Source organism: Pleurodeles waltl, chromosome 6 (genome assembly GCF_031143425.1).
Source record: "Pleurodeles waltl isolate 20211129_DDA chromosome 6, aPleWal1.hap1.20221129, whole genome shotgun sequence".
NCBI lineage: Eukaryota > Metazoa > Chordata > Amphibia > Caudata > Salamandridae > Pleurodeles > Pleurodeles waltl.
Genome location: NC_090445.1, coordinates 821678885 through 821702763, shown reverse-complemented (window position 1 = coordinate 821702763; position 23879 = coordinate 821678885). Strand labels below are relative to the sequence as shown.

At 42.0% G+C, this 23879-nt stretch overlaps 1 protein-coding gene across 7 annotated transcripts in view; it reads right to left on the bottom strand.

Annotated features, from left to right (window-relative positions):
* SH3PXD2A (SH3 and PX domains 2A) overlaps window positions 1-23879 on the bottom strand; it is a 680586-nt gene that overhangs the window by 65292 nt on the left and 591415 nt on the right. For all 7 annotated transcript variants that reach the window (XM_069239466.1, XM_069239465.1, XM_069239468.1 and 4 more), the window contains one exon: window positions 2394-2511. In XM_069239466.1, coding sequence (XP_069095567.1) covers window positions 2394-2511 — 118 coding nt within the window. The remainder of the gene's footprint in view (window positions 1-2393; window positions 2512-23879) is intronic.

Genomic DNA, 23879 nt, shown 5'->3' with positions numbered 1-23879 from the left:
CACTAGTTTTAACGGATTGTTAATCTACCACCCCCCAGAACATAGATCAACTTTTACCCAGGCCATTAGCCATTTACTGAAATCGAGATTAACTCCGCTAACTATATGGTTATCTGAGATTTCAATTTTCACTTTGTGAACTTTTTAGACAGAGACACCGAAATACTAATTGATACTATGGCTAGCTTGGGCCTAGCTCAGCTAGTAGACACCCCAACTGATGGAGAGGGGCACATGTTGGACGGCATCTTTTCTGATAACCCCTTCCTTAATCTCACTGCTTTATTGTCACAGACATGTTCTGACCACAAGGAGGTTATGCATGAATTGAAGATAGCGGTTAAATCACCCATAGCCAATGCCTCCCACTCTGTGAGAAAAGGTAGTCCCTGGCATGAGATAGACTCAATTCAGCTGAACTCAGCACTTACTAGGTCAAAGCCTAATCACTCTAAGAATTCAGATTTAGCCACTTCAGATTACCACTGCTGGATAAGCACTGTAGTAAATCAGATAGTCATTGACTGATCTTTTAGCTTCACAAATGCTTGTTGCGGAAAAGTAAAAAATAAAAAAATGCACTACCAATATCAATAAATCTGGCTTGCATGTACTATTGCAAGAAATCATAATTTGTGCATTCCTGTTTTTCTTTAGCATACATTACTGTGTTAGTGCCAGACCTCGTGGCTTTGCCAATGCCATCGCCGATCTCTGTGTAATTCATTCATGGCTGGAAACAAGTGTGTCCCCAAAACCATTGCTTATATCAAAAAGAAGTGTGGTGATGTATTGAGATGGCAGCCACTGCCTGTTTTCAATGTCATCAACTCAAAAACTAAACTCAGCATTATGAATCTACTACACTCAAATATATTTTATGTAGCATTACAAACATCGTAAAAAGGTAGGAAAATAAAAACAATGTAATTGTAATATTTTATTCAAGACCCCTACCATGTACTCTCAGTACTCTCAACAATCCGAGCTTTGCTTTGGTTTTATGACGCCAGATCACTGGTACTGTCTGCAAAGACGGACCCCGGGGAGACAGGAATGACGACAGACCAACACAGAAACTAAATATGAAATGTAAAAGAGCAGCAGGAAGGGTGCTGAAGAAAACCTCACCCAACAACCACCAAATAGCCTTCCATTTCTGGTGTCAGCAAAAGGTGATTCTGAAATAGACCCTTCACAGTCTCACTGGTCGTCAGACAACAGATCCTGCCCCCAGGAGTGGCAAGGGAATCAGATTCTGAGGGCTGACTCAAATAAAAAGATCTAAATAGGCACATTGATTGTGGCATGACTTATTTCTTGAACCTCTTGGTCAGAAATGCTGTACACCTGATACCTACACTAGACAAGTATGTGATGGTGCAGACTAAATGAATGTGAAGCACACAAGCAAACCAATCAAAAGGATGGTAGAGAAGGTCCCCTCCATTGAGGGACAAACACAAGAAGAGGAAAAACAAGCCATCCAGTAGGAAGCAAGCAAAATGAGATTGGCAAGAAAGTCAATCAGTGTTAAGGAAGGGACTGACCCAGAGCCCACTCTGTTGATGCTGTACAGAACAGGTCTTCGACAACAAACAGCTGAAAACTGTCTGTAGGTGAGATGTAATAAACCCGATGTATATCCCCCCTGAACGTGCATACCCTTGAGGAGGTGTATTCTGCTTGACAACACAACCAGCTTAATTTGGGGCACAAATAAAAGATCACAGGCGAAATGCAATCCACTTTTTCGAACTTAACGTTTATAGACCGAGCAAGAGGAAACGCGATGAGAGCTTCTTTTAGTTAAACTCAGCTCTAAAATGACAACTGAGACCAGGGTAATTTCTCTTTTCCAGCCACAACACATTGAATTCGGTGCTGTCTTCTCTGTAGGTGAGACAGTGATTGGGGGTGGATGTCGAAGGATGCAAGTATATGGAATGTGGGGTATCTCTTTGTGTTTGCTGCTCTCAGTGCAGTTACACAACAATTGCCACTTGTCTGTTTCCTAGGCCATTAGTCAGCACCTGAGTTAGGTGAGCGTTTCAGCCGGGATTCCCGATGTCATAATGAGATCACCAGTCCAGGTAAAATCAGGGAGTTAGTGCTGCCATAATGTTTACGGGTATGTTTTGTTTAGTAAAAAAGTCAAAAATTTACAAAAACACTGTAAAAACGCTTTTCCTTTTAAAAGCCTTGTAAAATTATTAAAAATACACTCTTTCATGAAAGCAGTTGTTACAGCCCTGGAGACATACCACAACGTTTAGCTTCACCCGACAACCAACAAAAGGTCTGGCGTATCTGTTGTATGCACACAAATTACTTGATGGAACTGAAAATCTCTGTAGTGTGTGTTTTTAAACTTTTAATATGAAAGTCCATACCTTATGTACCACCATCCCTCAAGGTTCTTCTGGATCACATCCACCGTAACTCCTTTCTCGAATCCAATTTCGTCCTTCCCCTGGCTGGTGTAAGGCTGCACTGTTATATATTTCTCTTCTAATCCATCAAGAAAAAGACAATGGATAAAAATTAAAGTTAGGTCTGTAGCGATCACTCTGAATCATTGCAAAGGTCAACCTGGGTTTCCCAGTGTGTGTGCCACTCAGCATCAGTATTCAAATACAAAAAGAATTTGGTCCCAAGTCATTGATAAGCGGTGTTGAGTTTAGTGCCAGCATTTTCCCAACAGCATCCCTCCTATGAGGCTGAGAGAGCTCATGACAACATTTCCTCATACGTGGACAGTATCAACATCAATGCTAAGAAAGTACAGTGTAGGGCACTCTGCAGTTGGCTGTTCTGCTTTGGTTCGCAAGCATGGCTTGCATGTTAACTGAGGTATACACTACCAGGCAAAGCTATTTGTATTAGGAATTCAGATGTTTGCCACACGTGTTTACTAACAACATATCTCACCCTGTGGTGTCAAAATTGCCAATGCAGGAAACTGAGCTCAGAATGCTATGCAAGCATTTAGTAAAAAACATTACACACAGTCAATTCAAGGCAAGCAGGCATAAGGAACAGAAAGAACCAAAAGTCTCTGGAATGAAAAAGGTAAGTCCAATTACAAAAGCTTAAAGGCTACCCTCTATGTCAGTTAGGTTAAACATTTTAGAGGATAATCTTATTAAATTTTGTACCTTGGAACAAACGGAGCAAATTTGTTTCCCTAATGTAACTCCTATAGGTTTTCAAATGGAAAATGATGTACTACCTATTTGCTCAAATCCCATCTAGTAAGCAGAGAAAAGATGCAAAGTCAATTTATTCCATTTTTTCAGCTGCTAACTTTAAATTGAATGTCCCCTGTTGTCTTTCAATAACAAGAGAAACAAAAAGTCATTTGCTCAGTGGTGGCTTTTCATCATGGGTGTTTGGGCAGCACCCTACATGTGGCCATACAGCATAATATGCAGAATGTGGTTTTCATACTCCATTACTGTTTTTTAGCCCTCTTTTGTAAATACTGTAGGATGACACTATTGTAGATAAAAAGGGTAATTCTGAGAGAAAACTCACAGGCTTAATATCAGTCACACTAGACTACTTTCTGACAGCAGGGTCATGTAAAGGAGGACATGTGACTTTACCAGTGACAGGTGAATGAGCTATTCCATTGAGTATATATGTTGAGATGGCTGGGAAGCTTTTGTCTGCTGGACAGTCAGGCACTTTTTGAAGCCTCTGGTAACCTGCGGTGTGTCAGAGACCCGAGGACCATCTACGCCGTCTCCGGTTCTCTAGTGGAGAGTTGGGTTTCCTGCCCAAACAAACTCAGCCACATTTCATTGTAAAGACGTCAACTGGATTGGTTGCCTTTGGCAGGCTGTAGCAGTCCCACATATGCGCACTGTATACTGACAGTGAGAACACAAATATAAGGGTGGCAGCTAAAACAAAACAGGCCTGTGACCCTGCAGCGTTATTGTAAACCTTGGGGTTATTCACACTCAAGGTGTTTGCCCTGCAAGTGCCGTGTGAGGTGAGCTGATCCACCTCCGTTTGTCATCCCCCAGGAAGAAGCTGTGCGATCTTCCTGGGTCATCTAAAACAATAGAAGGTAAATAGAAATACATTCCTAATAAATAATACTCTGAAAATGGATGTTCCCTCAGACAGTGACATAGTACAATGTCAAACCTGGATAGGAGCAGAGGTACGACCTTAAACGAGTAGATGGCCCCATAGGTGGGCAGGTTTGTATTGTCAACCGCTCCACAAGGAAGTGGTAGATAATGATTTGTATTTGTTTTATTTCTGGAGGTATTTATAGCGCGAACTTGGTTCAAGGTCATTGGAGCCTTTATGTGAGTTCCAGCTTACACTACATAAAGTTAGATTCGGGACTGAAACCTGGTTCCCCGAATCCAAAGTAAGCAGCTCTGGTCCTAAAGTGACATGTCCTCCCCATGACACTATGTGGTGAACTAATTTCCCACCGGATTACGAATACCCACAGTACTATGGCCTTCAAAAAGTGTCAGAGTAGTTGTAAAGACGGGCGCATTTTTCATTCATGCGAGTGGATTATATTGTGGGAAGTACTGAGTACCTCAAAAGTTGAATAAAAAATGTTAGAGTAGTTATCAAAAGTCCAGTAAAGTATATTCTCTATGACTGCTTGTGAGATTACTGATAAAAAAAATCGAAAATCATCACAGGTATTCAATAAAATATAAAGTTTCAGCAACCTGACCTTGAGTCTGGGAAGGTAGAGTTCCGTTTTGCAGACGGCGATGAACAATAGCTTGTTTATGGATTTTTGAGTAAAGTCTCATAGGTTTAAGCCCCAACCCCACCTACTTCTCACATAATAATTGATATCCATACAAAGTCCAAAGCAACTTCACTTGCATATTGCATAACACTAAAGATGTGAAAATGTAACCTCAAATATCGTGATATACATTCACAATTATTATAAAGAGCAATAGGTTCCAAACTCGATCTCTGGAAGCTATACAAAAATGCTTGTGAAATATAACAGTACATGAGCAAATGGAATAGCTTCCACAAGAAGAATGGCTAAAGACATTTTCGTAGCATTTGTAAAAAAAAAAAAAAACACACAAAAAACATTTAAATTGGGTAATGATTTAATACCCAATAGTGGCATAACTCATCACGGTTTTACCCAAGTGTCTATGCACATGCTTAGCTAATAATTAAAGAAGCGGTACCCGCAGCAAGTGCATCATCCCGCTGAGCTGTACAGTGTGTTCCTTTCCTACGTTACTGTTCTGGCAGTTCTTGGTTGCGCCTTACTGCTGTGCACAAGCAGTTCCTTCTGCAAAGTGTGTCTTCTGCGTGCTACTCAGCTAGGCCGTGTACATAAAAACATAAATAACTATATATTTATCAGAGATAATAAGCCAGTATTACTAGCCTATTTGTCACACAAATTACAATTTTTGGGGTGATAACTAAGTTTATTCACAGTAGTTAGCAAAATGTGCCTATTTCAATAGACTCAAACGTTTATAATTTGGGAAAAAATGATTGCACTTCCAAATGTATATTTAAATTGAACAGTCCAGTGATAACGTCTGCTGTTGTCCGAGCGTTTCCCCGCTGCTTCCCGAACCTGTAAGGTCTTTGCAACCTGACTGATAGTATTTGTGTGCCTTTTGACCAGCTCTGCTGTGAACTATAGGGAACTGTGAGATTTGTACTTTTTTTTTATTGGTCTATCTTGCCCTTCCAAGGAGTTTGTTAGTTGTAACATACGAGCAAGAATCTATTTTAAAGGGGCAGAACTAAAAAACAAACGGGACAGACGTGCAGATGGAAGGTATTAATGGACAGGGCGTATGAAATTGCATTTTTTGAACGGCCTGTACTATTCTATGACTTTCAGATATTCTTTAATTTGTGCTGTAAATAAACTATTTTGCTCCTCCTGTTTGAGCATACTCCAGTAAAATTAGTTGGTGCATTTTTTTCAAAACCTCAGGCGAGAACCGTCCCCAACAGACTCTTTCCTAGGAGGTCAGGCTTGCTTGCTTCACTTATGTATGGTAACTGGGGCCAGATATTTACGCCACCCCACTCTTAAAGATTAACAGCCACCAGTGCGCTGGCTTTGTGCAACCACCTCTGTAGAAGAGTGGTTGGTGTCAAAGAAAGTAATATCTCGGCAAATGGAGGGCAATAACCGTGAGTCGCCTAGGGGAATGTTTCTTTTTATAGAAGATCAATCAAATGCATGGAAGAGTCACCCACTGAGAGTTATGCATAGTGCATAATCTCATCCCACCCTCAGTACAGTATGGCACGTTCCACATTATATTACTCTGCAACTGCCCCATTTGGCAGAGGCCATTATGGGGCAACCCAACAGGTTGAAAGACCAATCTGGCTGAAAAGGGACATGCCAGGTTTGATATTACCTGGGTAGGTTTGGGCGGCTTGTAGAAAGCAATGGAACTGGAGAAGGCTTTTGCTCTGCTTCCATTCATTAGACAGATCAGACTCATTTCACCTAGCCAGAGGTCACAAGATCAGGCAAGGCTTGAATCCAAGGGGCCTGTCCAGCAAATGATTCTCTTTCATTCTTGGAGTTTTTTTAAAGCAGATTTTAATTTAGGTTCTAATACGTTATTCACAAAAGTCTGCAGCAAGAAAAGGTTAAGTCAGGTCTATGTAGAAATGCAAACAACAGAAGTACCAGTGAAACCCCTATGAGACACTAGAGCAAGGGAGCGCTGTATATTCACGTATAAATGGGAGATGGCTGGAAGTGAATGTGGAAAATATTGTTGACCGCCATTCCAATATTAAACACATAAAATAATAAGATACAGAAAGATGCACAAAGGCAGCAAAGAAACCCATATAATCATGGAAGACCTGCTGCAGACTATGACCAGAAGCATGGAAATTCAGAAACAGTTGCAAGCTAAGAAAATAATGATCTTTAACACCACATGTAAAACAAAAATCTCCCAAAATGTTTGTGTTTTACACATACTATGCATGGCGTGAGCCACATAAAAACTGTACGAGAGTTACGCCCTTTACGTACAGAAAGCACGCATGATACCAGTTCAACACGCTGCCTATTTTAAAGTCAAGCTGTGAACATTGTAGGGCAGCATGAGTCGTCGCAAGATCTTCTGACTATTACTAAATCAATAGCCTAGTCTTAATATGTAAATTGGTCCTATCTCGACGCCATCTTCCAAGCTCTTTTCCAAATGGAATTTTGACAGACACCAGCTGCAGTGTTTTTGGTTGGGCGTGGGTCTCTAAGAGACAGAGATGCTATTTTTAATTGTTTTTCCATACTCTAGTGAAATAGGTTGGGATAGAATGGCTTCTGTAATTCAGAGGGGTGACCGTTTCCTGACACAATCTGGGCAGGAGTGTTTTAACTGGGGTGTTACACGTGTTCGTATGATACAGGTGACATATTTCTGGCTGAAAACACTTTCATTAAGATATCCTTAGATGTTAGTTATGTAATGCCCCACAGCTTGTAGGTTGGTAAGGGTGGGAGCCTGAAAGAATTGAAAGGCAGTGAAATTAGCACTTTGTCTAGCTTGCAGGCCTCTCACAGGACAAGTGTGAAAAGCTTTAAAAATCAGGAGGGACTCTTTTACAGTTTCTATAACTATATAAATGTTTTTGTTATATATTTCATATTGTGTGGACCTAGCTCGAAGGAGCAGTTGAGTGCTTTCCAGGAACCATTTTTAAATAACCAAATGGGCCAGATGTAGGAAAGGATTTGCGAGTCGCAAACGGCAAAATTTGCCGTTTGCGACTCGCAAATCACATTTTCCTATGCAGAAATGCATTTTGCGAGTCGGGACCGACTCGCAAAATGCATTTCCGAATCGTCCTATTTGCGATTCGCAGTGGTATGCATGCGACCGCATGTGTGGCAGTTACCATCCACTTGAAGTGGATGGTAACCCACTCGCAAATTGGAAGGGGTCCCAATGGGACCCCTTCCCCTTTGTGAATGGACCACATATTATTTTTTCAGGGTAGGTAGTGGTCCAAGGGACCACTATCTGCCCTGAAAAAATACCGAAACTAAAGGTTTCGGATTTTTTTTTAAGTGCAGCCTTTAAGGAAAACGGGCTACACTTAAAAAAAAAAAAAACTGCTTTATTTAAAAGCAGTCACGGACATGGAGGTCTGCTGACTACAGCAGGCCTCCATGTTTGCGAGTGCCCATAGTCAGTATGGGGCCGCAATTTGCGACCCACCTCATTAATATTAATGAGGTGGGTCTGTGCGACCCCATACCGACTCGCAGACGGTGTCTGAGACACCGTTCTGCATTGCAAATTGCGACTTGCAATTTGTGAGTCGGAAGGACTCGCAAATTGCAATTCGCAATTTCCAATTTTGCTACATCTGGCCCCAAATGTTATTAGTTTGAGATAAGTACAACACCATATAACAATTTAATATAGTAGATCACTTTGACCTCCCCATCCTGTGTCCTTCCAGGAACTATTTTTTATGGTAGCATCCTTGTCAAGTTTGCGGTGCTGCTCATGAAATAGTATGGAATGTGAGGTCTGGGTAGGACTTGACTGCAGAAATCGGAATGCAATTGAGGAATAGGCAGGGAAATGAAACTGGGCGAGCACACTATACACAAATGCCTGAAATAATTTGGGCTGTCCTCAAAGATAATTTTGGAAAATTAAACTTCGGACATAAATGCAACATCATTAACAGATCTGGCAAAATAATCACTATATAGAGAACAGCATCTGTTTTAGAGCATTGTAAGCAAATAGTATTTTTTGCTCAGAGGTTCTCAGGATTTTCTTTACTGCTTTAAACGCTGTCACCAATTACAGTGTGGCTTTGTACGGTAGTTCCACTCTACTTCAGCAGAAGAGATACGGGTGAAACACGGGCCGCTGCAGGAAGCTAGCACGCTGTGTTTCAGATCATGTTTCTGGTAAACAGGACACTATCAGAACCCAGTGGTCAGTTGGAGCGCAGAGAAGCTCAAATGCAAGTAACTGTGGAAGAACCCAGTGTTCTCTACTGCTAACCACAATGATCAGTTTTTCAGATGTCACTTGGCAGGCTTTTATACTGAAAAATAAACACATTTCTTTCACAATAAGAGTGATCGATTATTGGTATAATGGCCCTAAAAGTCAAAAGGGGGGCGGGGGGGAGGGGGGAGAGAGGGGAGGTTGAGGGGGGGAGAGAGAGAGAAAAAGAGAGAGAGAGAGAATTTTTCAGACTCATTGGGGCGAAATGCTGCTGCAAAACCAAAGGGGGGGGTGGATAAAATGAATTGCTGTAAGAGAGCAGAAGACGCCTGCCTTGTACCGTGCAAACTGTGAGAGCACAGACACTCCTCAAAACACCAGACGTATAAGAGTAGTGCTCACTGAAGCAGCTCCCTCAGAGATGGACAAAATGAAAAGCAGCTGTGGAGTGTTCAGACATAAAGGTCCAACATAATCACTTCCAGGGACATCTACTCTTTGAAAGAAAGTCAGGAATAGCGGAGGCAACAGCAGCGTGCCCACCTCTGCTGCGACCGCGCCCCAGCTGCTACCCAGCTGTCTTTGCGGGCACGTTGCGTGCCAAGCTACCAAGGCCTGTAGGGGTTCATGCAGGGATAACAATAGTTCTAGGATCGTAGAAATAAAACTGTTCCTAAATAAAATAATGTAATTAGAGAAGCCCAACAGAGGACTTAGATGTCCGCTAACTGCTGCAACAGCAAGCGGCAATCATTTCACAAAGCGAAGGAACCCAGCGGGAGCCTCAGAGATCTGAATGCTTTGGGACTTGTGTGGGAGGAAAGATGGGTTTGTCAAGGACACTCGGCAACAACTATTTCTTCAGCATGGAGTCTCCTGCGGCTAGCCATGGTGGGCAACTGGGGAGATGCTGGGTTGGCCTCGTCCACATTTTCTGGACTAAAAAACCCTGCCTGAAATTGTCTTCTATTTGACAAGGGGAAGGCGGCAAATTCTGAATGTTAAGGATGAGAATGTGGACTCGAGGACAGGCAGGGTAGAGACTAGCTGCCCGTTCACTTCTATTTATCAATGACATTTGTACTGCTCTCTCAAAGAACGGATCCGTTGCAGGATGCCGCCAGATAGTAATACAGCTTGCACATAAAAGGTCCGAGGGCGGTGACCTCGGCTTGGCGAGTAAGTTCCTGGAAGGTGGGTGAGAATCAGGGCTTTTTATGAAGGGAGTGGGATTGTGGTAGGGCTAGACAATTTTTAAATCACACGTGTCAAAATGTATGTGTCTTTGTAATGATGATTTATCAGCAGCCAACGTAAGACAATGGCAGCATGGACCCTGATCATTATCCGAGGTCAAATGATCCACCCACTCTTCAAGCCGAATGTGCATGTCCATTAAGATTCAAGATGCAATAGGGGGCCTAAGGGCCTCGCCATCTTTATGAACAGCTGCCTGTAGCTCGAGTTATCTTATGAACATTCCTTAGAGGCTCTCTTAGCCTGTCCATGAGACATGCATGTTTGCACTCCCAGGACAGCGCGTATTTCGTCCTAAATGCCTGGTAAAATCGTTGACTCCGTATTTGTGGATTCCTGTGGGCCAACAATGCCTTGTTGATGTAGGTAACATAGTGAAAGAGCCAGCAAATTGCAAAGAGCACCGTTGAAATGCTTCTCTTTGCATTTTGATTAGCCAAATAAACGTGTTTTTATCAACACTGAATTAATCATGCTCTGTGGATTCACAGTTTGATTTAAACATCAAAACATAGTTAGCTACTTGCCCACCCACGTTGACAATAGAATACTATTTAAGTCACCCCAACACAAATCTTTAAAAAAAAAAACAAAAAAAACAACGAAAAAAAAAACCAATCAAGTCCGTTCATTATCTGGGAAATCGGGTAGATGGTCATCAAAACATGAAAGAAAAGTATTTTTTTCAAATGCAGAAAAAAGACAAAACATCGACAACGAGTTGTTTGCATTGCAAAAGCCACTCCTGGACTTAATTAAACAAAATTCGCATCTCAGCCTCCCTTCCAGAGGCACTTGCTTAATGTTCCCATTGTAGACCTTGGCCTAAGAGCTCTAGTCTGAACAGCAGCAAAGCACCAGCGTGAACAATTCTCAAAAAATCGTATGCAAAGTGCTTTAAATCGTATAATACATAGACGTTTGCGACTTCAAGTTGGTAGCGGCAAAATTCCCCTAAACTCCAACAACACATTGAAATAAGGTCTAGTTCCACACAAAAAATGCAAAATGAGATGGCCTGAATACACCTGGATTACCATCACCCTAAAAACTGTAACTACTGGTGGTGATGAGAGGTAGCGGCTCCAATCACAGTGATAGATGCGTCTCGACACCCTCACAGGTGATTAGCTACGCTCTACAAATCCACATAATATAGTTCATGGCTGAGACCCTCCACCTAACCGTTAACTTTAAGAATAAGAAGTCTAAGGCAGGGACAAACTCACAGTAGCAATAAGCTAACCCAAAAACAAAAATATATAATCAGCATTTACAAAATATTCATGCTTGGCATGTGATCCAAACCTAAAACACTGAGAGGCAGACTTCAGTCTCCTTAAACGATGGCAAGTAAATGATCATGAATCCCATGTTCTATCACGTTCTCAGCAACACCCAACTAATGACACCAAGAACCATTGTCCATGACAATCAGCCCTCTTGAATCACTTAGTGAATTTCACTGCTTGAGGAGCAAGAGCAGATTTCAATTATGAGACTACCAATCGACCATAGCCAGCAAAACCTCTGTAGAAACATAAACCATGAATCTGCCAGACTCCTTGTTGGAGTTACAAGCGGAAATACAAAAACCCCCAGCACCAAATGAACTCCACCATCCCACCAACAACCACCAACAAAGCGAAAATCTTTTCATAGGAGTCTGATTTGACATAATACACACCAATGATACAGTATAGTCTCCACAATTACTTTCAATGACAGGCTAGGAGGATGTCCTCACCTCAAGGGTATAAAGCACCCAAATATTCGCCAAAATGAAAACACAAACAACAAAAACACAAGGAATCCCAGGCTCACAGAGCAAAAGACAACAGGTGGAAAACATCTAGGTTGGAACAATAGTGGAGATCGGAACAGAGTCAAACCCATGGTCCAAATGTAACACAACCCCCCCTTGGTTCGGAATAAAACAATCATGATGAAAAATCGGAAAAAACAACTCAAGAATATCAAGAATATTATACAATCATAATCAATTTTTGTTTGCTTATCTGTTTAATTTACATGGCACAAAAGAGACTCGCTATTCCAATTGCGCATTGAGGTCTGCGACATTAGCGTCATCCTACAAAATGGAGAGGCCAGTCACCTGACAGCAGCGATCTGTGGATCTCAGACTTCAGACTGCCAGTTCAGCTGTACAACATACAGACCTCTGTGAAACGTGCCCTTAAGGGCAATCCACGACACCGTTGAGCACCTGGACCTCAATCAGGAAAAGGGAAGCTAAAACGGAGAAACGGCAGCAAACTGGAGGAAGAGAAAATAGTGTGCAGACTACAGCTAGGAGAAAATGGAATGGCACCAAAAGAAAGCTCACTTACGTACTCAATTAGCAAAGGCCAAAAGTAAAATATGTTGTATGTTTTCAAACTATGAAATCACTGTACTAAACCGAGTGGAAAATGTTATCTCACCTGAACTACAGCTGACGGGAAACCAGGTCTCATTTTTTTCCCCAGCATATTGGGTCCATAATTAAACAGACACCAAGTCAATAAGGGTACCTGCCACGATGATACCATCACTAAAATATGTTCCACCCTGCACAAACATCTGTGCACCGACATTTGAATCTTCAGGTATTAATCAACCATACAAGATTATGATCAGTCAGATCCTTCATTGACCAGATAAACACCCTCACATCTTAATTACCTAAAATCTTTACACCATTATAAGTACTCAGATCACTTCAGGTAGGCACTACTCACTTGTCTCACGACAGAAAAAGCTAAATGCTGGTGCCGAAAACATGCCAAGTTTTGGGCCTACTTCAAATCTTCTCATGAAGACCAAGTTCATGGAATTAAAGTTTATATGCCAACTTCAATGGCACAGTAAGGACCAGCACCTTTTATATTACTGACAATCTTGTTCAGGCAGGCAAGAGCAACAGAAACTACTATTGTGGACATCTGTGTGGAGATTAGAATAAGGATCAACCTAAAACCCTAATTTTATACAGCCTTCCACTAGCAAAACATACAGTTGCTAATTTAGCTCATCCAAGTTCACATGGGCATTGCAGCAATGGTACGCATGTTTATTTATTTATTTCTTTTTAGGATTTTTGTTTGCAGAGCACGGTCACGCTAAAGAAGTCTGTGTGCTTTCATTGATGTAATTATCGGATAAGATCTAAGGATTAACGTTTGTGGAAGAGCCGGGTTTGAATGGCTTTCAATTAGGTAAGTATTGGATATTACGAGTGTTGGGTGGAATTTTATTCCAAATTAGGGCACTTTGTACTAAAAAAAACACGTCTTCCCCATCTAGTAAGTTTTGTTAACTGTATCACTAAAGTGCTTTGGAACAGGAATACACGATTTTGGGGGAGAATACTTGATTTTTTCCATCCCAAAATTTGGGGTGCGTTTGTAGCAGATTTCATGCATTAAGCAGCATGATTTAAATAAGATATGTTTGAGTATTGGCGAGGCAGTGGGGCTGACTGAGGTAATGGGACAGAGTCATATTTCTTTAGTTTGAAAATGACTCTTAATAAATAGTTTTTGAGTCTTTGTGTTTGAGCAATGGATTGTAGGGAGAACTTTATTAGAGTCATTTTCAATCCTAGGAGGAAGCGCATACTTAAATGAAAATAGATTGAGAATTTCAGTAGCTGGAGTCCTTTCTCCACAAATACATTTTGTTTATACTGACACCACTCTGGAGGAGTCCTGGCTTTCCTTGAGGACACGAGGAAATTTTTGATTACTATATGGGCGTTCCGGAGCCCAGCTGGGACCGCTGCATTTTGCTTCCACATTCCATTTTGGACATAAATAATGCATCTAGAGCGACATGTAAAATGCTGTCTTATCCCATAGGTCCTTTTTGTAACAGAGCTAGTTACTGATGATGTTTGTAAAAGGTATTCACATGTGATGCACCTTTTGGAATCACAGCAATGAACTCCTGCATTTGTTACAGCTTGCTTAAGTTCAGCTCTCACAATAAACATCATCAGTAACTAGCTCTGTTCCAAAAAGGACCTATGGGATAAGACAGCATCTTACATGTCGCTCTAGATGCATTATTTATGTGATTCAGTACCAACGTCAAAGCTGTAAAAAACAATATGTAGGTCAAAATGTGAATGACCTCCGTACACTATTCAGGAACCACAAATCGGCAATAATTAACAAGAAACTTGACCAGCCTGTAGCCAACCATTTTAACCTTGTGGACCATTTACTATCAGATTTGAAGATTTTCCCTGTGGAACATGTTTTAAAGGAAGAACTACTGGACATCAGAGAAAATTTCTGGATGTACCGTTTAAAATCACTGCATCCAGATGGACTGAACATCACTGACAATACCACTTGATTTCCGCATATCTGAAGAGTTCTCAGGACTGCATTGATTCCACATTCCAATTGGAATCTTCACTCGTGATGCTTTTTGAAAATCCAGCAGTCTCAGCTGTGCAGCCACTGAGCAAACCAACTTGTACTACCTGAGGAAGGCGGAAGCTGAAACGTCGTAGCAGAAATATATTTTTGTTCTTTAGTGAGATCATCTGTTTGAGTCACTTCTTTCTTGGATATTACATTTTCTTGTGGCTCTTTGTATCCTTTGGGATCCAGATTTTTGCCCTGGCTGGGTGTTGTTTTCTTGTGATCTCCCAGTGTGTATGTGTGTGTGTGTGTATATATATATATATATATATATATATATATATATATATATATATATATATATATATGGAAAACATTATTTTTAGGGTTTAAGGTGGGTATAGGTTTTTATATGGCAAGGGAAATTTTAGGGTTTAGGGTGGGTATGAGTTTTGGGTTAATAAGGGTATTTTTAGGTTTTAGGGTGGGTATGGTTTTAGGATGATAAGGGTAACACACACTATACTTACACTTAACGTTTTACCACACATATGCCTTTACCAATCATGCTTCTACAGCGAAATTTGAGTTGTAAAGGCATGCATGGTAAAGGCATATTTGTGATACAAATTATCGTAGTTAAGGAATGCGTAGTAGTGTTGAGGTAGTTGTTATGACAGTGGAGTAATGGCATGTGTGGTTCGGTCATACAACCCCCTCCTAGCTCTCACAAAGCACACATCTCTGACCTCACCAGTTTAACCACAAACACAACTTGCTGGTGAACACAATATCTATCAAGGGATTTCAGCTTCAAGTAAAATTATGCATTAGATATATAACCTTAGACATGAATTGCTTACTTACTCAACCAATATTTTATAAGTCTCTAACACACTTATTCTGTTTAAAGTAAAAATCTTGCATCTGGTGATCCATGGTAATCACACATTGGAATGTCTCTCTCTCATCAAAGTTGACTGGTCATACCATTTACAGAAAGCTTTTCTCATATGGCCATCTTCCTCCAGGATCAAGACAAAGTCACCCAGACCACCATCACAAAAGATCCTGCTAACATATAGCCAATTCTGAATCGTCAAAAGCTCTTCACTACATTATTGAAAACTCAGTTCTCTCTAGCAGTATAAGTGCATTCTTTTTTAAAAAAAGTGGTCAGAAATTCAAATGGCTCTATTGCACCAGTAAAAAAAACCACAAAGCTGCTCAATGCAATCATATTTTTTAGTTCTCTTGTAAATGTTATATTATTGAGAAATAATCTCAAACTCCTGTTAGAAACTTGTAGGGCCACTAAGGATATCAAAGTACTACCAACGCTTAGATCTTTTAGAAAACCCCACAATCTGACAGTCATCTCAATCAAGGCAAATTTGTTTCAGAATAAAATACATAATACCTCCAACCACTCATCTGAATTATTAGAGAGTATAAACTTCAATGCTACTGATCGCCCAATCCCTCTCTGTTCTCAATCACAGAGCAAACTTTATAAATGTGTCGACTTCTACACAAATAAAATACAAACAATTATAGACTAAGAGCCTTATTACAAGTACCCTACCCGTGGTGGCGGTCGGACTACTGCAACCTTGGCAATCTGACCTCCACATTATGATGCTGGCGGTCGGACCTCCAGCACACCACCGACACCACCAGGATCAGAGATACCGATAGGTTGGCAGTGGTGCAAGTTGTGGTTAGCCAAGGCAGTGCCGATTACGACTTGATTTTCTATGGCAGAGACCCAGCCATGGAAAGGCCGGTGGAAAGGCAGGGATGGGGCCACAGGCGGGCCTCTGCACTGCCCATGCTAATAGGCAGTGCATGGGCACTGCTAATAGCATGGGCAGTGCAGGGACCCCCATGTCTGCGCCCTTGGAATGCGCACTGTCTGCCATGTGCAACAGAATAGGCCTTGGCTATCCCTGAGAGCCGAGGCCAATGGCACTGCACTTTTTCCTCCGGCCAGCCTAGAGAAAACAACATTATATGGCGTGGGGAGGCTGCCAGCTCGGTGGTCGCCTCCCCTTTGTTGTATTGGCGGTTCGACAGTCGGACTGCCAGGGTCGTAATGAGGCCCTATGTTCTCAAGTCTGACAACCATTTTCAGTAGTTAAAAGTACATTGAATGCAAGCACCTATTTCACTCTATAATGTAGGAAGTTTTCCACACATTTATAAATAAACTCGAACTGACTTTTTATAAAGAAGATACTAATCCAACTTATTATTTTTTTTTTAAACACTTTAATCCATTCAATAAATGATGATGTAATATAATCAATGTCTCTTTAAAGGGTGGTGTCTTCACCAGCTCCCTCAAGAATGTACATCAGTCCATTACTGAAAAGCAAAGGTTGACCCCCAACGATGTCAGCAGGTATCATCCTGTCACAAACCCATCATGAGTGGATAAAGTTCCAACTCGACAGTTATACTGAAAAGAATAATCTTCTAGTCCCATATCAAACAGGCTTCCATAACGGTTGCGCCAAAGAGTTCAGCACTAGCAAGATAACTGACAACATTAATTGCATCTTGAATGATGGTGCAGCATGTCTCCTAATTCTCCATTAACCCTTATGCTGCACGCATTATGGTGGATCATGGACTGCTATTGGAGGCCTTGGAAAATTGAATGGACATCAGGGGTGAGGTTCCGAGATAGTAGTTTGAAAAGAAGGACATAAACTATCAGCTGGACAGGTCAGAAGGGTTCTTCTACAAACACACATAATATGTGGTGTAGCGCAGTGTTCAATACTGGCTCCTTTACTCTTTCGCATATGCGTGGAGCCACTCAGAGTCTTGCTGGAAGGAACACGTTGAACAGTATTTTAGTATGTGGATGATACTCACACTTATCTAAAGAGATCAGCTCATAGCATGGAAACTTTGAAGAAGTGCTTATCAGTGCTTCACAACTGATTATCAAAGCTCAACCAATGTATAACCAAATTCATTCTATTTCACCAACTTCAACACTTGCGTTCAAATCAAAGTAGCTAGACAATCTTGCAAAAATGCTATTTTCTCACATTCCTTACCTAAAGAAGTAATGTCACTAGGAATATGGCTAGACTCAAACCTGAAAATGTCAACAAAGATTAAGAAGAACACACTAAAGCCAGAGCTCCATTACACATGACCAAAAGTATAAAACCTTTTCTACCCCCAACTGAATTCCCACATGCTGTGCATTTCAAAAATGGACTTTTGTAATGCTCTTCTATTAGGCCTTTCAACATCTGCTGTAGTGCCCATCAAAGCTATGTTATATTCTGCAGGAGGAGTGAGCGAGGACACAAAGAAATTTGATAACATTACACTGTTGTCAAAGATCTTCACTGGTTTACTCTGGAAGTAAATTTAAAATACAAGCTGGTCTTCATAGTATACTAAGCCCTACATCTGCATCTACCTGGATATCGGTACCATGTGCTAATGATTGACGGAACTGACAGCAAACTAAGAAGCATACAAACATAATTCTGGAAACTAAGGGGCCCTGGACTAAAAAAAAAAAGCTTGTATGTTACTATTTTCAGGAGCAGCTCCAGTATTATGGAATTCTCCATCAGTCAAACTAAGATGTGCTGAAACACTTTTACAGATCCAAACGAAACTGAAAACACATTTGATGAGACTACATCTAGTGTAACAAATGATGACTGTACTGACAGGCCTAACTCCTTACATAACCTCTATACTTCCTCGCTGCTCCTGCTAAGACATAATTCAATTTCCCTTCCAGCCTCTCACTCAGGTAGAGTTCTATTCTCATTGAATTTTTTAATCTAGCCTCTCATCCGTCCGAAGTTCTGTCATTTAACATCATTAAACTCATCCCTCGTTGAAGTGAGATGTACTTCACTCTAACACGCCATCTATTTTCCTCCTCCAGCATATACCGCAATATATTTCCCAGCCTTTCTCTTGTAATTCTACTGTCACTGAGGTCTCTCCTGAAAGCCTCTGACTTTTCTGTAGTTCTATTTTGTGCCTTGCTTCAAAATATCCAAATTTTAATTTGTTACCTATTTTGAATAATTTTTTGTAAAATGCAGACTTAGTTGTTTAACTGCACACCGTATTAATATCAATGATGTAGGGTGCAATTTAATTACACTAAAATAAATTAAAATAAAATAGCCACACTCAGCTTCCACCAGAGAAAGAGCATCCTAAGGGTGTTGGTGTTATGTCACTCAGACTACTGCTAATACGTACACAGGTCTTGTGAAAAAGCCCACAACGAAATCTCAACTTTAGTGAAACCCTGCAACTATACAGGTTCTTGGAATGAAAAGATAAGATCAATCAACAGCCACACAAAGGTCTATGAACCTATAGCCAATGGTATAAAGAGTCAAATGATGTTCATGACAAAACACACTGGAGGCCCTAAGTATAGGAGGAGCAGCCGTAAGTGTAAGAGAAACATTGTTTCAATCCCAATTTGGAACTTGAGATTGGTCATAAGCAAAGGCATGTTGACAGCAACAATGAATGAAAGAAACTATGGAGGCTGTTAGACCTTTCAGCTTGGGGGGAGGGTGGGGGGGGGGGGGGGACTTCTAATCTATTTGCCTTTTTTGTTGGCCTTAGGACTGAGTGCACTTTACCACTGCTTACAGCACTAAACGGGTGTGCCCCCACTCTCTAAAAACATCGTAAAATTGACTTACACCCAATTGCCACAATTAAATTAAATCCCTAATAAAGTGGTACTACATGTACCCAGGGCCTGCACATTCAATGCTACTAGTGAGCCTGCAGCAGATTAATTAGCCTCTTCAACCAGTCTTCTGCCTGCCATTGCAGCCTGTGTGTGCAGTTTTTAACTGCCATTTTGACCTGGCAAAATAAACCTTTTGCCAGGCCTAACCCTTTTTTTTTTTTAACATAATCAGGTAGTAAAAAATTCATTTTTCAGTACTGCAAGGCGTACCTTTCCCACAGGGGCTACCTTATTACATTTAATAAGAAATAACTTTCCATTGGGAACAGGTAGGAATCTGGAGTTTGGTGTCTAAAGAAGTGTAATTTAAAACCTTTAATGGTTAAGTTGGTTTTTAAGTCACAGTTCTGAAATTGCAACTTTTAGAAAGTTGTCTTTTTCTTGTCCCAACCATTTGGTGCCTGCATTTATACTGGGTCACATGAGTAGGTGTTGCTGGCAGTTAGTCTTTGTGGATTGCTCACAGTGAGGCAAATGGGTAATAGATGTTGGCAGGATGGCTCATCTCTGACTTGATAGTGGGAGGAGCTGTCACATACCACACTTACACATCACAAAGGATCTGCCTCACCACACTCACAAGGAGTTTCACACTAATCTTTGGTGCCCTCGGACAAGTTGGGACTAGCGCAGGGAGGCAGGAAATTCCAAACACCTCTAGGGGTGGAAACCTCCGGAATCTTCTCATACTTCAAAGCTTGCACCAACTATAAATATTGGACCCTCAGACCCACTTTTTTAGTACACCTCTGGGCCTGTGAAATACTCAGGACTGCTATGCTGCAAGAAGTACTGCTACTATGCTGCCCAGCTTCTCTGCTGCCTGAGTGCAAAGGACTGGACCTGCATCTTGAGTCCATGACCACCAGAGTGACTCCAACGCCTAGTTGGCTGGCCTCCTGATCACAGCCTCAGAGACAGAAAAGGCTCCAACCACATTTGAACCTAGCACCTGGACTTTGTCTGCTGTCAGTCTTGCCCCCCAAAGTGGTGTCATCTCAGTCAAGGACCCTTGGAAGTGGGCCTGAAGGTACTCTACCAGTCCAGCTGTGGTCTGTTTGGCAGAACCAACAGCTCTGCATCAAAAATGCCACTGCACAATGCATCCCCAATGCAGGATATCACATCGCAGTTCCTCTGAATCGCTGCGCTACGATCCATCCCAGACGCAGAACTTTGCGACACATCGCGGCTTGCAGCTTCTTTGTACCGCTGCTGCATGACGCATCATTGATGCTGGATTTTGCAGAGCTCCACATTCAGAATTTAGTTACTTTGTTCAGTGAGCGTAACTTGGTCCGTGTATCCTACCTGTGCGCCATTGCGGTAGGGCTCAGTTTGTGACTTTGTCTCGGTCTGGCGTGACCATATGGCAAAGGTTGGCATTTTGGGCTTTAAGGCAGTATTTTTAATTAAACTTTTAAAATTGCACATCACTGGTTCATGTTTTGATCTCAATTTATTAACTTTTATTCTATTTTTTTTAATTGGTGTGTGAATTTTTTTGTGTTGTGTTTTCACTTATTACTGTTTGAAGTGCTGCATAAATAATTTACACATTGCCTCTACATTAAGCCTGACTGCTTCTGTGCCTAGCTACCAGAAGGTTAAGCACAAGATAATTTGGGGTTGCTTGTGACTTCACCCTGACAGAAATTGTGGTTGCTGCTTGAGTAGGGTTACACCCCCCTCAACCAGTAACCCCATTTCCGACAGAGGGAGGATCCTGAGGTCTAGAAGCACAGCTCAAAAAGCGAGGCTCACAAGCACAGGCTCAGAAAGCAACAAGACCTCAACAATATCAGCAGAGGCCTAAAACCCATGATCTTACATTAGATCTTCATGATACAGTGACCAGGCATGAGGAGGACAACACTGGATGAGACTAAGAACAATACAAAGCATTTCTCTTTCTACGTTCCATCGCCCTACTTCCGGTGATCGATACAGTGTTCACTTGATGCTTAATAGTTTGTAGTGTTGAGTGTTATTTGATACTCTAGCCTGATCTTTTGGAAAGTGTTCTAGGGCCTTAGGGACACATTTGTGGTAGACAAAACTGCAAAAAAAACTGAGCTTTGGTCAACAAGGGCTATTTAGTCAAATGAATTTTGAATTTATAATTGCCTCACTGAAAAGACAAGTTCATGCTCTCTCCAGGCCAAGGCCTTGCAAAGATGAATTGTCAAAGCAGACAATTATTTTTTTCCACTCGTCTCTAAACTCCCCTTCTTACTCACTTATTCCCAAATTTCCGTGTGGAGCTTTTAAAAACTAATAAAAAAATAAAAGGAATAAAATGAGTTAGTAATGCATTTTCACAGAAATAAGCAGTTTTTGTCAAAATTTTTCAGACGAACTCAAGACTCCTGGAAAACGTGGTTAATTTAGGACGGAAAATGTGAGACATGTAGAAGAGAAAGTACGCCACTGCCTAAAACATAACTCCCCAATCCTTACACAAGACTACAAGTTTTTATAACATACTTTTCATATACATTGCGGTTGACACAGTGAGAGCCGGCTCAAGCTGATGAATCTGAACCCACACTAGCTGCATTTTTTATTTTTAATCAGTCAAACAGTTGACATAAAATAACTAGATAATCAGTAAAAGACTATAATTTATGCTGAGTCCCTTTCTAAAAATGTCTCATGGCTGGTTGGCGTGGGCTCTCTGCTTCTTCGAGACCACAAAATTCATTTCTTTCAGACTTGTTCCCCTTCTGTCAGCAATCTCTATTTTACACTTTTCCGCCTGGAAAAAAGCTCTTCGTTCCAGAAGGAACTGAATTAATACAAACTGGACTCCAGGCCAGCAGTTTTGGGGAAGATTCAGTTTCTCTGGCCTGTTCGGTAATCGCTGATGCCTAACAAACTCAGCAAAAACTGCAGAATCTCGTTTTTTTGGTTTAATAATAAACTTAACCCGGGTTTTGAATATGGTTTACTCGTTTCAGATGGTGTCCAGAACCTCTCAGGGCCTCTGTGGTGATTCCGCTGGCTCGGACAATACCCATTCCTAAAATATCTGGCACCCTTTGGAGTAGAAAGTGTTGTGCATCATCAGGAGTTGTAAACTTTGCCAAGAGGAACCGCTGCGAACTCTGAAGAATCGGGATCGCATCGAGCATGAATGAGTACTGCCCAAAAACTGCTTTAAGGCTGCCTGACGTCTGTAATGTCAGGGCCCTAGGCCCTCATATTAGTACGAACATACGACGCAGACACAGTATCATGGTCGGTAGAACTGGCCCTGGGCACGTGCGCCCGGCCCTTTTTATTGGCAGGGTCACCTGACCGGTGACGCCTGTGTTGGGTGGGTGTGGGGTGTAGATAGAAGGCCAGCCCTCAGCCGAGTGGCTGGCAAAACACTAAAACGTGTCCAGCAGGACTCTACATTCCTCCAAAACTTTTTTGAGGAACAAAACAAAGTCCAACCTGTCAAATAAAACACAATAACAAAATCACCACCATCAGTCTCTCGGCCTCGAGAAGGCAGGCCGTAGTATTGCAGGGGACAGGTGCAGCTGGGAGCACTCAGACGCTTCCGCAAGAGTCCATGATTTAACCAGGTACAGCCGGGCATGAACACTGTGTGGAAGAAGTCCGGACTCTGACACTCAGATGGTTGGTTAAGTGTCCACTGATGCCCTGTGGTTCAGCCCTGTGGGCACCCGTGGCGAGGCTGGTGTGTCATTCGAATTGGGTGCATCAAGAGCAGTGATGGAGTCCGCTGTGAATATGCTTGTTGAAACATCCTGGCTTCATAGAGGCAAATCCCTCGAAGACGGATGACATCTGTGATGGTGTGAAGTCCTCCTCTGAAACCTTTGTACATCCTGACATTTTGTTGGCGGAGCTGCTTCCAGACCACCTCTCGTTTGTGGATTCTTCACTCTGGAACTTCCTTGAGGCCTTTTCAATGGGTTTGCCACGGGACTGGAGTGGATTGTGCTGGGCTGCGTGTGGGCCATCTGCAGGCCGCTGCAGGTTCTCCGACAGGAGCCACCGCAAGGGTGGATGTTTCTTAGTCAGGGCACTTGCCAACTTGGACCAGGTGTAGGTGGACTCTCAGATGGTCTTAGGGAAATTGTCTCTCATGTTGCCAGGAGGATGTCTAGTTGGTGTCGTGTTAATTCACTGAAGACAGTTTGGTGTGCTGTGACTTGTTGGGAGTCTCCATTGCACAGTCCTGCTGTCTCCTTGACTTCATCGGTGGGGCAATGTCATGTCCTCCCTCACGATCGGGAGGCCCCTTGTCAGGGATGCCACGTGACTGCTTGTGGTCTGCGCTGGGGCTGCTCGTGTGCCACGTCAGGGGAGCTGCAGGACCTCCTGGGAGCCACTGCCTAGTCGCTCGGGCAATCACAGGTGGTAGATGGGTCTGGGTCACAACTTGCTCTAGTCACCGAGAGCAGGATACAGGCAGGGTGAGCAGGTGATCATTGGTTGACTGGTTCTTCAGAGCATCAAAGCAACGGTGTAGGACTCCAG